General features: G+C 46.3%; 2 protein-coding genes across 4 annotated transcripts; both read left to right on the plus strand.

Annotated features, from left to right (window-relative positions):
* The first annotated feature begins 241 nt into the window (after positions 1-241).
* On the plus strand, positions 242-7718 carry zc3h12ab (zinc finger CCCH-type containing 12Ab). 3 transcript variants are annotated; one of them, XM_067255702.1, is made up of 6 exons: positions 242-479; positions 623-1124; positions 2746-2885; positions 4126-4360; positions 4556-4656; positions 4922-7718. In XM_067255702.1, the coding sequence occupies exons 2-6, from the start codon at positions 658-660 to the stop codon at positions 5899-5901; spliced, it is 1923 nt and encodes a 640-aa protein (XP_067111803.1). In that variant the 5' UTR covers positions 242-479; positions 623-657; the 3' UTR covers positions 5902-7718. The 3 variants fall into 3 exon arrangements, with proteins under 3 accessions (XP_067111803.1, XP_067111804.1, XP_067111805.1); XM_067255703.1 differs by having other exon boundaries at positions 4967-7718; XM_067255704.1 differs by having other exon boundaries at positions 684-1124.
* A 124-nt stretch (positions 7719-7842) lies between these two features.
* Positions 7843-10422, plus strand: smim13 (small integral membrane protein 13). The gene is made up of 2 exons (XM_067255943.1): positions 7843-8183; positions 9474-10422. Exons 1-2 carry the CDS (start codon positions 8108-8110, stop codon positions 9662-9664), a joined length of 267 nt encoding a protein of 88 aa, XP_067112044.1. The 5' UTR covers positions 7843-8107; the 3' UTR covers positions 9665-10422.
* The last annotated feature ends 2840 nt before the right edge of the window (positions 10423-13262 follow it).

Below are 13262 nucleotides of genomic sequence, written 5' to 3' on the forward strand. Positions count from 1 at the left end.
GCTTTAGCATTTTTTTTTTATGTAATAGGCTACTTTTTTTTTTGCTACATTGTAATGTACTCAATTATATGTGATTGTCAGAGTGCAAACGTATTTGAGCAATGCAAGTGTGTCGGGAAGGGGAAAGGTTTGGGAAAGGCTGACCTAGAGGTAAATCTGTGACGTCAGAACGGGTTGTAAGTGTCCTGTTGCCGTGGCAGCTAGGCAGGCAGTATGCATAAAGTTGGCCAAGTGAGAAAGGGAGTTGCCCCGTGCAGTTTTATTCTAACATTCTTCTATCAGTCGTACGAGAAGACAAGAACAACCAGCCGCCAGAGTTTGATTAAACGACCGCTGGATAGTTTCGCGTAAATAGGCTAGTCAGTAACTCAATACTTGAGAGCTGAAAACCTGGTGGTGTCTGGAAGTTTAACAGTTGGTTAAAGTAGAAGGCAAGGCTGCTAAACCGGCTGAGGGTGAAAGGGCTACATCACGCACATGTAAGTATTGTGTCTTTTCGTCGTTGCCGTCGTCAACGACATAGTTGACTTTGATTGGTACTGATTTATTTTTAGTTCATAAACCAGCCAAACAGCGATCCTGGACTGAGTCAAAGGAAGTTCAATGTTTCTATCTTTAACAGGAGAGATAGGACGCTGCTTCCCAGAGGAGGGTTATATGAATGTTGATGTCGGCATCCACAGAGACAACACGGCTCCATGGGCCTCTCTACCTGTCCGGAACCCCACCCATTGTATCCGAGAGAGAATGAAACCCAATGAGAACGGCCTCGTCGACGCCCCCACGGACATACAGCCCCCGACAGACTCTATAGAAGCCCAGCTAGACTTCTTCCGCAAGCTAGGCTACTCCCCGGCACAGGTGTGCTCCGTGCTTCTGAAGCTTGGCGCTAACCCGGACACCAACATGATCCTCGGGGAGCTAGTACAGAGCGGAGCCGGCCCAGACGGGAGTGAGCGACTCCTGACGCCGACTGGCCCTCCATCTCAGGCGAACAGCCCAGCCAAGACCCCCAGCAGCCGTCCAGCCAGCCCGGCCAGCCCGACTTCCAGTCACAAGGAGCCCTGCGAGAAGGAAGATGCCCTACGACCTATTGTAATAGACGGCAGCAACGTAGCCATGAGGTGAGGTCAGATGGAGCGCTCAGGCGAATTTAGTTTGAGTTTGACTTGAGTATGGATGCTTAAAAGGCTGACGGAAGGAAATAGTCTTCTAGGTCATCCTTATTTGTTTAAATTATGGCTGGGGAGTTTTAGGATGTATTGAGTTGTTAAATCAACTTAAAGCAAGAAACCATTGTTTTGGACCTTGATCTACATTTTTGTTTTTTAACTCAATTGAAATTCTAGGCCTATCTGTAACATGTCAGCCTGTGTTCTCTGGCTGCAGAGCAGATTACACATTTCTGTTTGAAAGACAGTCATTGTCTGTCTTTCAAACAGAATAACTGATTGTGTATTAAGCTTCGTTGTTTCATTGTGTTTGATTTGAAACAACGAAGCTTAAAAGATTTATAATGCATCAGAGATGGGCTCCTTGTTTAACCTATTTATCGTTGCATGTCCGCTCATTCATATGTACTTATTACAATACATATTGAGCTATCAAAACATAGCTAAAATATGTGTATCCAGATCTTGGATGCAAGTCATCTCCTAAATGAAGGAAAAGAGGTGTTGTACTGGTCATCTCTGTTGGTGGATGGTTATTCTAAGGCTGCAAACTGTTACAGCTCTATTGATGCTGTTGTGAATAATTTTCAGACATTAAGCTGTTCTGCCTGAAGCTTGTCTCAACATTTTCACACACACACACACACACACACACACACACACACACACACACACACACACACACACACACACACACACACACACACACACACACACACACACAGTTTGCCTTGTTTCCATCTGAGCTGAATAAGCATGCCAGAGCAGGCATGTGTTGACATCACTGCTCAAGTATGCAAATCTTAGCACATGCAAATCAGTGTCTCTCATTCTTTCCTGAACGGGAACTGAAGGGCTGATAGACAAATGACTTACACAGTAACAGGCCAGGCTGCATTTCATGGATCCTTATGTTTAAAATAATGTCCTTGTTGCTTCAGGCAAGCAGGAATGTATTCATTAAATGCTATTGTGAAATGGAACATGTTGGTCCCCAGCACAGGTTTGTGTGGCTGACGGTTCACAATAGAGCTACTTATGTTCATGACAGGGCCACTTGTGATGAACTTAAATACAATACACAAACTACTAAAATAATTACATTCACATTTAGTCATTTAGCAGACGCTCTTATCCAGAGCAACTTACAGTAAGTACAGAGACATTCTCCCCGAGGCAAGTAGGGTGAAGTGCCTTGCCCAAGGACACAACGTCATTTGGCATGGCCGGGAATCAAAACAACAACCTTCTGATTAATAGCCCGACTCCCTAACTGCTCAGCCATCTGACCCCCTACATCTGCTAAACTTAGCATTTGAGCTATTTTGGATGGGACCCTGTTACTGGTATCTGGATAAGCGGCGATAATCGATTGTCAATAATAATGTAAAGAATAAGCATTGCAAATGTGGCGATATATAGAGCTAAGTGCCACCTCAGAAACTGTGATTTACCTGAAGCTTAGTTCTCCCTCACCCAATCTGACCCAGATACAGTGAAGTCATTGATGTTGGAAAGGTAAATGCCGTGACGCCTGATTAACGATCTCTTTGGTTTTCCCTGTTCCTCTTAGCCATGGGAACAAGGAAGTGTTCTCTTGTCTGGGGATCCAGCTGGCGGTGAACTTCTTCCTGCTCAGAGGCCACTCTGACATTAAGGTGTTTGTTCCATCATGGAGGAAGGAGCAGCCCAGGCCAGATGTCCCCATAACAGGTAGGTTGAGGGGAATACACCTGCTTCCTCCTGCTAACTGCCTGCTTTACCACACAAACACCTGCATTGTACCGCACCTGCCTGCTTTACCACACAAACACCTGCATTGTACCGCACCTGCCTGCTTTACCACACAAACACCTGCATTGTACCGCACCTGCCTGCTTTACCACACAAACACCTGCATTGTACCGCACCTGCCTGCTTTACCACACAAACACCTGCATTGTACCGCACCTGCCTGCTTTACCACACAAACACCTGCATTGTACCGCACCTGCCTGCTTTACCACACAAACACCTGCATTGTACCGCACCTGCCTGCTTTACCACACAAACACCTGCATTGTACCGCACTTGCCTGCTTTACCACACAAACACCTGCATTGTACCGCACCTGCCTGCTTTACCACACAAACACCTGCATTGTACCGCACCTGCCTGCTTTACCAAACAAACACCTGCATTGTACCGCACCTGCCTGCTTTACCACACAAACACCTGCATTGTACTGCACCTGCCTGCTTTACCACACAAACACCTGCATTGTACCGCACCTGCCTGCTTTACCACACAAACACCTGCATTGTACCGCACCTTCATAGACTTGTTCTACTTCCTGGTCTGGGTTACATAATTTTTATAGAAGTGTTTGTTAGTGTGTGTGTGCTGTTTCACTGTTCACATGCTGTTGGTCGCTATTATACTGTAGAAATATATTTAGCGTGAAAAGTTAATTTGAGTTAGGCTTTGTCTTATCTCGTTTGTCAGGAAGCCATCAGTTTTGTGAAAGTGTGTGTGGTCAAATCAGCTTTTGCAGAGGTGCAGTCTAAATGTGTTGTGAAACCCCCGTTCAGAAGCTAGCAGTTGGGCCAATGAGGGAAATACCCCACACAATTCTGCCTTCCGAGCAGCAATCTGTGAAAACCTTATCACTTTTTATTATGCTGATAAGATTTTGGGACTTTTATTATAATATTTGTAACTTCCTGTAATATCAAGAGAACATTTATTAGGTGTAGGCTGTTGAAACTGATCAGAACATCCCACATCTGGGATCCCAACTGGTGAATGTTGTTCTAGTTATTTAGTTGTAACACTGGTAAGCTGAGAGAGCAGTACTGTATTTGTAGGTCACATGGATCCTTTTGTACACCTTTATGGCCAGTAAAGTCAAACATCCTGTATGAGATGTAGATTGGTAGACAGATGTAACCCTGCTTGTGTGTTTGGCGTGTAGATCAGCCAATCCTGCGCGAGCTGGAGAGGAAAAAGATCCTGGTGTTCACGCCATCTCGGCGTGTTGCTGGGAAACGGGTGGTCTGCTACGACGATCGCTTCATCGTCAAGCTGGCCTACGACTCCGACGGCATCATCGTGTCCAACGACACGTACCGCGACCTGCAGGGGGAGAAACCGGAGTGGAAGCGCTTCATAGAGGAACGCCTGCTGATGTTCTCCTTCGTCAACGACAAGTAAATAATGCCACGCTCTCCATATTCTGCTTCATCTTACAGAAACACACAGTCGACAGATGTATAACCTCTGAATACAATGACACAGAGAAACAACTAACCATCTTAAAGCAGTCCAGTCCTTTAAAACAGACTGCATTAGCCTCAGATGCCTGTGCAGTCTGGTGAATGGACGTTTCTGTTCTCCTCATGCAGGTTCATGCCGCCTGATGACCCCCTGGGACGTCACGGCCCAACTCTGGACAACTTCCTCAGGAAGGTTCCTGTCTTGGCACGGAAACAGCAGTGTCCCTATGGTGAGCTCACACTCATTCACAAAATAATGCTTTCATGGATCGATCTAGTGCACTGATATTTTGTTTTATGAATTGTTCAATCCGAACATTCTTTGATGTAATTGATGTTTAAGGCAAATTCAGGGGTATGGTGCAAAACATTCCAGATATTTATATGTATTTCAATATGGTATCTCTAATACCTATTGGCCTACACCTAAGCCTTAATAGATGTAGCTGATATGAATGCAAAACAAGCTAATCTGACATATTTGTATTCCTTTAGGGAAAAAATGCACCTACGGTATAAAGTGTAAATTCTACCACCCAGAGCGAGCTAACCAGTCCAGACGGTCTCTGGCTGACGAGCTGAGAGAGAAGGCCAGGGTGTCTTCCCCCTCCCCTGGGCAGACGACGGCAGGGCCTGGGCCAGGCGCTGCTCCGTCTCTGGAGGAGGGCGTTACCCTGGAACAGAGTCCAGACTCCTTCAAGAAAGGCCACACCAATGAAAATGTGGTTCTTGTGAAAGGAAACCATCGCTCCAACAGGAAGCCTGGTTCTAGGAGAGAGAGATCCGGCCCGCAGGCCCAGGCTGAACTGGATGCCAGCGGCCCCCAGGAGTGTCTGGACTCTGGGCTGGGCTCCTTCGAGAGCCAGGCGTCCTGGGAGCACGGCGAGCGCAGTGGGGCTGGCTACCGGAGCCTGCGGCCCTGTCCCAGTGGTAGGCAGCCCTACCGCCTCCCGACCAGCCCAGCCTGCAGCTGCTGCTGCCCGGTCAGCCTGGGGAGCAGCGCCGGGCTGCAGCACCACATCGAGCTGTACCAAAGCAGGGGACCTGCTGCTCCGTACAGCCCAGATGTGACCCACTGTCCCCCTCAGCACACCCGTTTCAAGGCCCCCGCGTATCCAGGTGGCATGCACACATACAGCCACCCAAACAACTTCCATCTCAGCACCCCCCCACAGCAGGCCTATTGGTCTGACCCGTACGGTGCCTACCCCCGAGCTCTCGGCGGCTCTGTTGGGGAGCAGGCAGCCTGGGGGCCGCCCCACAACAGCCAGCCCAGTCCTTCCAGGGAGGAGAGAGGCTGGGGGCCACCCCCTAACCCTAACCCCCCCAGGGAGGACAGGATGGCTGTCAAGAAGAAGCTTCTGGCCATTTTTAACGGACATCTTGTGAACAGAGTCATGGACATGTTCCCTCAGTTGACGGACCCTCAGAAGTTAGCTGCTGAGATCCTCTCCCTGCAGTCCCAGGGCCTGTAACAGCTGAGATCCTCTCCCTGCAGTCCCAGGGCCTGTAACAGCTGAGATCCTCTCCCTGCAGTCTCAGGGCCTGTAACAGCTGAGATCCTCTCCCTGCAGTCCCAGGGCCTGTAACAGCTGAGATCCTCTCCCTGCAGTCCCAGGGCCTGTAACAGCTGAGATCCTGTCCCTGCAGTCTCAGGGCCTGTAACAGCTGAGATCCTGTCCCTGCAGTCCCAGAGCCTGTAACAGCTGAGATCCTCTCCCTGCAGTCCCAGGGCCTGTAACAGCTGAGATCCTGTCCCTGCAGTCTCAGGGCCTGTAACAGCTGAGATCCTGTCCCTGCAGTCTCAGGGCCTGTAACAGCTGAGATCCTCTCCCTGCAGTCTCAGGGCCTGTAACAGCTGAGATCCTCTTCCTGCAGTCTCAGGGCCTGTAACAGCTGAGATCCTCTCCCTGCAGTCCCAGGGCCTGTAACAGCTGAGATCCTCTCCCTGCAGTCCCAGGGCCTGTAACAGCTGAGATCCTGTCCATGCAGTCTCAGGGCCTGTAACAGCTGAGATCCTGTCCCTGCAGTCCCAGGGCCTGTAACAGCTGAGATCCTGTCCCTGCAGTAGTAACAGCTGAGATCCTGTCCTTGCAGTAGTAACAGATGAGATCTTCTCCCACCCTGCAGTCTCAGGGCCTAACCCTTACCCTCCCTGCAGTCTTTCTGCTGTAACAGAGTCTGTGAGAACTACAGAAATCCAGCTTTCTTTCAGTTGAAAGAATTATGGCTTTAAAGACGACAGGATTTGAAAAGAATCTTCTTGCCAAACTTTTTTGGGACCAGGAACTAGTTTAAAAACTGCCTTAATGAAGATGTAAAATCTGTGGCAGTGGATTGTTGATGCAAATTGTGTCCTTTTCTACATGTTTATTGAAAACGTTGTATAATTATGGTTATTAGTATTATTGAAATTCTTAGAAAAGGTCACCAAGGTTGCCTTTGTTGAAACATTTAATAATGTGGTGTTTAATTGGCACTGTGTGCCTTTCCACAGCTCACTACCTGGTCAGGTATGATACAGTAAAAGCCCTGAGGGTCTGAAGGGCTCATTTATAACTTTATTAAAGACAAAGAAACATGTGTTTTAAGCATTTAAAAGGTTTTGTCAAGGTTGGAATTCTAAACAACTTGTCTAGCGGTGAGTACATGTTGTTTGAAGTATAGCTACACTTTCTACAATAGGTGAAAGCTTGCCGTGGTTCCTAGTCAGTGCAGAAATACATTTTGGGTTGTGTGGTAGAGTTGTGATGTCTAACCTAAAGCCCCATATAAAATGCGTTTTTTGTTTTTACTTTATTTTTTCACTGTTGTGTTGTTTAATAATATACTGTAAAACCACAGTATTGTGTTGGTTTATGATGGTAATGAAAAGCTAAAAATATGTAATAGTTCTTATTGATGTTGTCAAAAAAAAATTCTTAGTAGGACCCAACTAACTACCAGCGGTTTATGGCTTAAGTTATACCTGCAAAATGTTACCTGCATAAATGAACAGTACACTCACAGCACCAGTACAGATCTGTGCAGACCTGAACAGCCAGGTGAGTCTGCAAACTCTACTAAGCTCTATGGTGCATAGGCTACATACATTTCTATTTAAAGCATGTGACGCTTTTTTTTTTAACAAACAATAGCCTATTTTAAAGCTCCTTTCGACAAAACTTTCTGCAGAAAAAGGTTTTCATTGTCCTGAGACCAGGCTTTACACTTACTGGTTTATGTGAATGTTCCGTATACAAAATGTCAGATATAAAAATAAGAGAAAAACAAATAAAGTGATTAAATCAAAGTTTTTTTTATTTTAGAATAAAATATTTGGGAATAACCGACTACAGTACCCAGAAGCCATTGCTGCTCTCTTCCTCTCCACGCAGCCTCAGATTTAAGCTGTTACCTATGACACCAACAGATGTTGTTGTCGCTGTAGCACTAGCTAGGTAGCTAGCTGTTCAAGTGTAATGTTGCCAGCTAGCTGAACTGTTCATGCTGCAGTTATGTAGATACGAGTGATACTTTATCTTGTGACACATATGGTAATCCGTCCATGATTTGGTCGTTGCAAACCACTTTTGCGGTATTTGCAAACAAAAAAATAGGACTTCAAATAAGCTAAGCTAGTAGCTAACTAGCTACATAGCTTCTTTGGAACCAAGAGCAAGCAACAAAATCAAGAAAACAATGTGGCAGAGTGTCGGTCTCACAGTGCTGGTCATTGTGGCAACTCTTGTATGCGCAGTGCTTTTCATGTTGTTCGGTAAGTTCGAGGAATAATGTTGACAACGTGCTACTTTTAGTTGCTGATATGATTAAATACGTGATAATAGCAATTTGGACGGCTAGCTAATCCTGACATCAATACGAATCTGAGAGTAGCTAGTAGCATGTAGTTAGCCATCTAGCTAAGTAAATGACAAGTAGGACCCCGTTGGACTAACTAGTACCTAATTTACAAGCGTCATTCGTTTGCAGTCAGTCATATGTTAGTTTCCATGTCAGTTACTTCCCTGGTGTATGAACGTAAAAATAGCTAGATATTGCCAGGTTACACAACTGGGGCGGTTTGTTGCCCACATATGCCACTACGCGGAGGTCTCCTGTAGCTCAAGTCCGCAAAGCAACGTTAGAGGCCTAGATGGAGTTGTGTGTACTTTTTTTAGTTTATAACATCGCAAGCCAGGTTAGGACATATCAACAGTAGCGCCTGACGTAGCCCTATCAACTGATTACTGTAGTACTGTAGGACCGATGATCAACATCATAGTCAGAGGTTGGTAATAAGCACAGGTTTGTATTTCAACACCAGCCTCTATTTTTGTCCAGTACAAAGGGAGGAGCCAGAGACAAAATTCTCAATTTTCATTCTGTGGGAGAGTTGAAGGATTTTCTATGTGCTTATGTTAGTTACAATCAGTACATCAGCTATTATTTGCTGATAATATTAAGTATTATTCATGTGCTGATGTGTTCCTGCTGTAATCTTTATTATGAGTCAGGTGGCTGAGCGGTGAGGGAGTCGGGTTAGTAATCAGAAGTTTGCTGGTTCGATTCCCGGCTGTGCAAAATTACGTTGTGTCCTTGGGCAAGGCACTTCACCCTACTTGCCTCAGGGGAATGTCCCTGTACTTACTGTAAGTCGCTCAATGACGTGTCTGCTAAATGACTAAAATGTAAATGTGTAACCAGATGTTACCAGTAGTTAGGCCTTAACATGAGCACATAGGAAATCCTTGATTTCTCTCACATCTCAGCACATCTGACTTCAAACCCACAATTCACAAACATTTGATTAATTTAGCAGATGCTTTTATCCAAAGTGACATACAGTGCGTACAGCAAGTCATACTGGACCAGAAGGGCACAGTTCCAACAGAGGTTGATTTCCTAGCTGGCAGATTCTCACACCACACACCAACCAGGCTGTAGTGACTGCTGCCCAGTCTGTGGTTATGATACAGTTGTTTATGATACACTTTTCACATTGTTAACTAATCATGTTTCTCTCTCCCCCTCCCTCTCTCCTTGTCTCTCAATGTCGACCCTTTAGGTTGGTATGTAGTCTGGCAGCTCTTTCTGTCTAAGTTCAAGTTCCTGCGTGAGCTGGTGGGCGATGCAGGTTCTCCCCAGGCAGAGGCCCAGCCCTCCGAGGCCAGGACTGAGCGCGTCTCTGCCCCCGGCACACGCCAGCGAGCCAAGACGGCTCGCCTCAGGACTGGCCTTCCTGAAAGCACTACGTAGGCCACACCCCCCCGGTGCTCCTCACCCTGCTGTTCACCTAACGCCGACCCACTAGGAACCATCCATGGATGCCCCCTGCACCTACTGTCATGTCTGTCGCATCCACCGTTGAACACTGCACTACCTAAGGACCTTACTGACTGCCCTTACTCTGCACCACTTTTTAACTGACTAGGCTTAGCAAAGCTGCTGATGTTTAAAGGACAAGCCATTCAATCATGGAGTGTTCTTCATGCCACTTGTACAAGTATAACTGTGTTCTTGTTGTGCACCATCTGTGTTGTGAGCAGCATAGTCAGGGCCTGTGCTGGTCCAGAGGGCCTGTGCTGGTCCAGAGGGCCTGTGCTGGTCCCGAGGGCCTGTGCTGGTCCAGAGGGCCTGTGCTGGTCCGGAGGGCCTGTGCTGGTCCGGAGGGCCTGTGCTGGTCCAGAGGGCCTGTGCTGGTCCCGAGGGCCTGTGCTGGTCCCTGTGTGTGGATGTCTGGCTGCTGCCACCTGGAGGCCTGTTGCTCCCACACATCAACACACTTCAGTGAGAACTGTTAAGACCGTTTCTGTGTGTGCGCACTAATAAGACTATGAATATGTTCATTTTTTAGCTGGGCCTACTCAGATAAAGACAGATATTTGTTGTAGAGGGACAGCCTCATATATAAGCCTCATGTATAAGGCTCATATATGAGGCTAAATCCAGAATTTCAACGGTGGATGAAAATCTTCAAAAGAGAAACTGAATAAAAATGTAGCTAACTGACAGTTGATTGTTGTACGCACAACTTTATTTGTGAGAAAAAAAGTGCAAGAACATTTATATTTGTGTCAATTGTAGTCACAATACTGTACATAATGTGATGGAGCGGTCATCCATGGTAATTACAGAAATGAAAACCCCATATATAGAGGACCTAGAGGCCCTAAGGACTTCTGTATTAGGAAGACCTAAACATATTATCTGTTGGAGTTGCTGACTGTTATCTAGAGTGAATGATCTGTGATGTCTGCTCTCTGTGCTGTGGTACTATTACCTGTCTGGATGACAGTCCTGAATGTTTAAGACCTGTGATCCTGTTAATTTGACATGTTACAGCTCAAATTTGATTTTGTTTTGGCAATGGACCTGATATATTATAATATATATATTTTACATATTATAATATATTCATTTGCTGTGTGCTGTTCTGATTTAGGTTCACACCATTGAGAAGTAGTGATTCAGACATTCAGTCTCTCAGGTGAAACATGAAGAGGTGGTGTTACTTTCCACAAGATCAAAAAGGGTGGTTGTGGTTTTAAAGAGTTATGGTGAGATCGTGAAAAGGACGTTCTATAGACCCACTACCCATGCACAACATGTTTTATGATGATGTTTCGCAGACTGTTTCGGATCTGGATCATTGTTGAGAATCAGGCGTTGAGGTGCACAGGGTGAACGGGCGGCAGAGTGACTTTATCCACACAGATCAGCAGAAGACTGTCTCGGGCCTGAGGCCTCACAGGGTTTCGTGTGAGCGGCGGGGAACGTCGGCCTGCTGCTGTCCCGGTCAGGGCGCAAGAGCCTCCTCTACTTCTGGACTTTACTACAGGTAAATAGAATGTGTTTCTTGGGAGAGGATGTTGTCTCTGTGTGCTGGCAGGTGTGTTTGTGCTCCCTTTCCAAGGAACAACGGCACAGTCTTCTTCTGTTGAGGGGATTTTCTGGTGCATCGCAGATGGCTGCGACTTCTGGTCCTCGCCCTGGACCATAACGGGATTTAAATGTAGCGCTCGTGGCTCTGTTTAAACCGCAGAGCCACGAGCGCTACATTTAAATCCCTCTCATTACATTTAGATTCCTCTCAAAATGTTATCTCCAGAGACTACGCGGCTGGTCTCTGACCTGATAAACGCACGAGGGATTATTCATGTCATTTATAGACGCTTCCCCCTCCACCTCCCATTGAGTCCGCCAGTGCTAAATTATATTCGGCTACGTGGACGAATATAATTTAGCACTGGCTGACTCAATGGGGCACTACATTTAAATCCCTCTAAGGCCAATTATAATATAGCTGTTCGTGTCTTAAGAAGGTTTTAGATCATGTTTTGTTATTTGAAGTTAAGTATGGCTGTTGTTAGTATTTATTTTTTCCCTCACGTTCTACAGTGGTTACAGAAAAAATAAAATCATATTACAGGTATTGGCACCTATTGCCTCTGAACACTAGGGAGCAACACTGTCCTGATATTGGCCTGGACCTGTTTGAAGCCTCGCAGACTGAAACTGATTGCATGTCCTGTAGTTTACAACAGACTAAACAGAACCTTGACTGGAAAGTCACATTTCCCCCTTCTTCCTTCTACCTAAAAACTACTAAAAAGGACATTTTGTAAACAGGTGGTCGACCCTGTTTACTGAAACTTTGCGACAGCAAGATGTCCAAAACGGATGCATCCAGATGCAATTTCGGTACAACATATGTAGATAATTAGTATACCGCTGTGAAGAGAATACAATTTAGGGGTGAATCACAGTTTCTGACAGGAAGGCTCTTCCCCCTCTGAACACGTCAGGCATCTGGGCCACTTTACAGAAGAGGAATATAGAAGCTGTCATTTCAGAGGCTGAACATACTTCACAGGAAATGATTGTGGTAAACCCAGGAAATGACATAGACTCGCATCTCTATTCAAACTTGTATGTATTGAGCTGAATCCATCCACATTTTTGGGTTGGTCCCGAGGTACAGCTTAACAACTGCAAACTGTACTTGATCAAAGATGTGTGTTGATTGTAACCTACCATTTGGTGTTTCATACCAGCAGACAGACTGGAGGCTGCCCAGCGAGCCTGTATCGGTCAGGATGTAGGGCAGAGTCGTCTCTAAGGACCAGACTGTTCCTCAACGTGAAGCAGGTATAAATGTGTCAGGGGGGAAGCACTCAGCTGCCAGAGACCTGGTTTCTCACAATCCCCCTTCCACACACACACACACACACAGACACACACACACACATAGACCCTGCTTTAAGGCTTACTGTTACACTGGTGTGGGTTTTTGTGGTGAAACAGCAGCGTATTTATTAGCACATTGGCAGGCTTCCCCCTCTACACACACACACACACACACACACACACACACACACACACACACACACACACACACACACACACACACACACACACACACACACACACACACACACACACACACACAACACACAGACCCTGAGCCAGATGCTGCTGCTGTTGCAGCCCCAGGTGTCCTGGGTCGATCAGGTCTGCTACTCCTGAAACAGCTCATTGATTCCTCCAGCTCTCTCCTCTCTCTCCCCTGAGCCCAGACTCTCCCACCGGCTCTCTGTTTCTGAAAATTCACGGCCTTCTGACATCAGCCCAGGATAAACCAGTCTGATTTGTCAGTTGGGACTGAAGGCTCGGAGGAAGATGTTGCCTTATTAAAAGACAGAGTTCTAAAAGTGAGTCTGAAACCTTTACCATCCATTCCCAAACCAGTGATAGTAGGTGGTCTGTGTACTCTCTAACGCTTTTAATGTTGCTGAACTGGGAGCCTATTTGAGGTGAGGTCACTGGGCATCACTTCCTGTCTCATCACTTCCTG

Source organism: Osmerus mordax, chromosome 18 (genome assembly GCF_038355195.1).
Source record: "Osmerus mordax isolate fOsmMor3 chromosome 18, fOsmMor3.pri, whole genome shotgun sequence".
In the NCBI taxonomy this organism is placed as follows: Eukaryota; Metazoa; Chordata; class Actinopteri; order Osmeriformes; family Osmeridae; genus Osmerus; species Osmerus mordax.

Excerpts from the sequence above, each read along its gene's own strand:
- zc3h12ab (XM_067255702.1), top strand. The coding sequence starts at position 658 with ATGAATGTTGATGTCGGCATCCACAGAGACAACACGGCTCCATGGGCC. Across the intron at positions 1,125-2,745 it reads GGCAGCAACGTAGCCATGAG|CCATGGGAACAAGGAAGTGT; the intron begins GTGAGGTCAGAT and ends TGTTCCTCTTAG. Across the intron at positions 4,657-4,921 it reads GAAACAGCAGTGTCCCTATG|GGAAAAAATGCACCTACGGT; the intron begins GTGAGCTCACAC and ends GTATTCCTTTAG.
- smim13 (XM_067255943.1), top strand. The coding sequence starts at position 8,108 with ATGTGGCAGAGTGTCGGTCTCACAGTGCTGGTCATTGTGGCAACTCTT. Across the intron at positions 8,184-9,473 it reads AGTGCTTTTCATGTTGTTCG|GTTGGTATGTAGTCTGGCAG; the intron begins GTAAGTTCGAGG and ends TCGACCCTTTAG.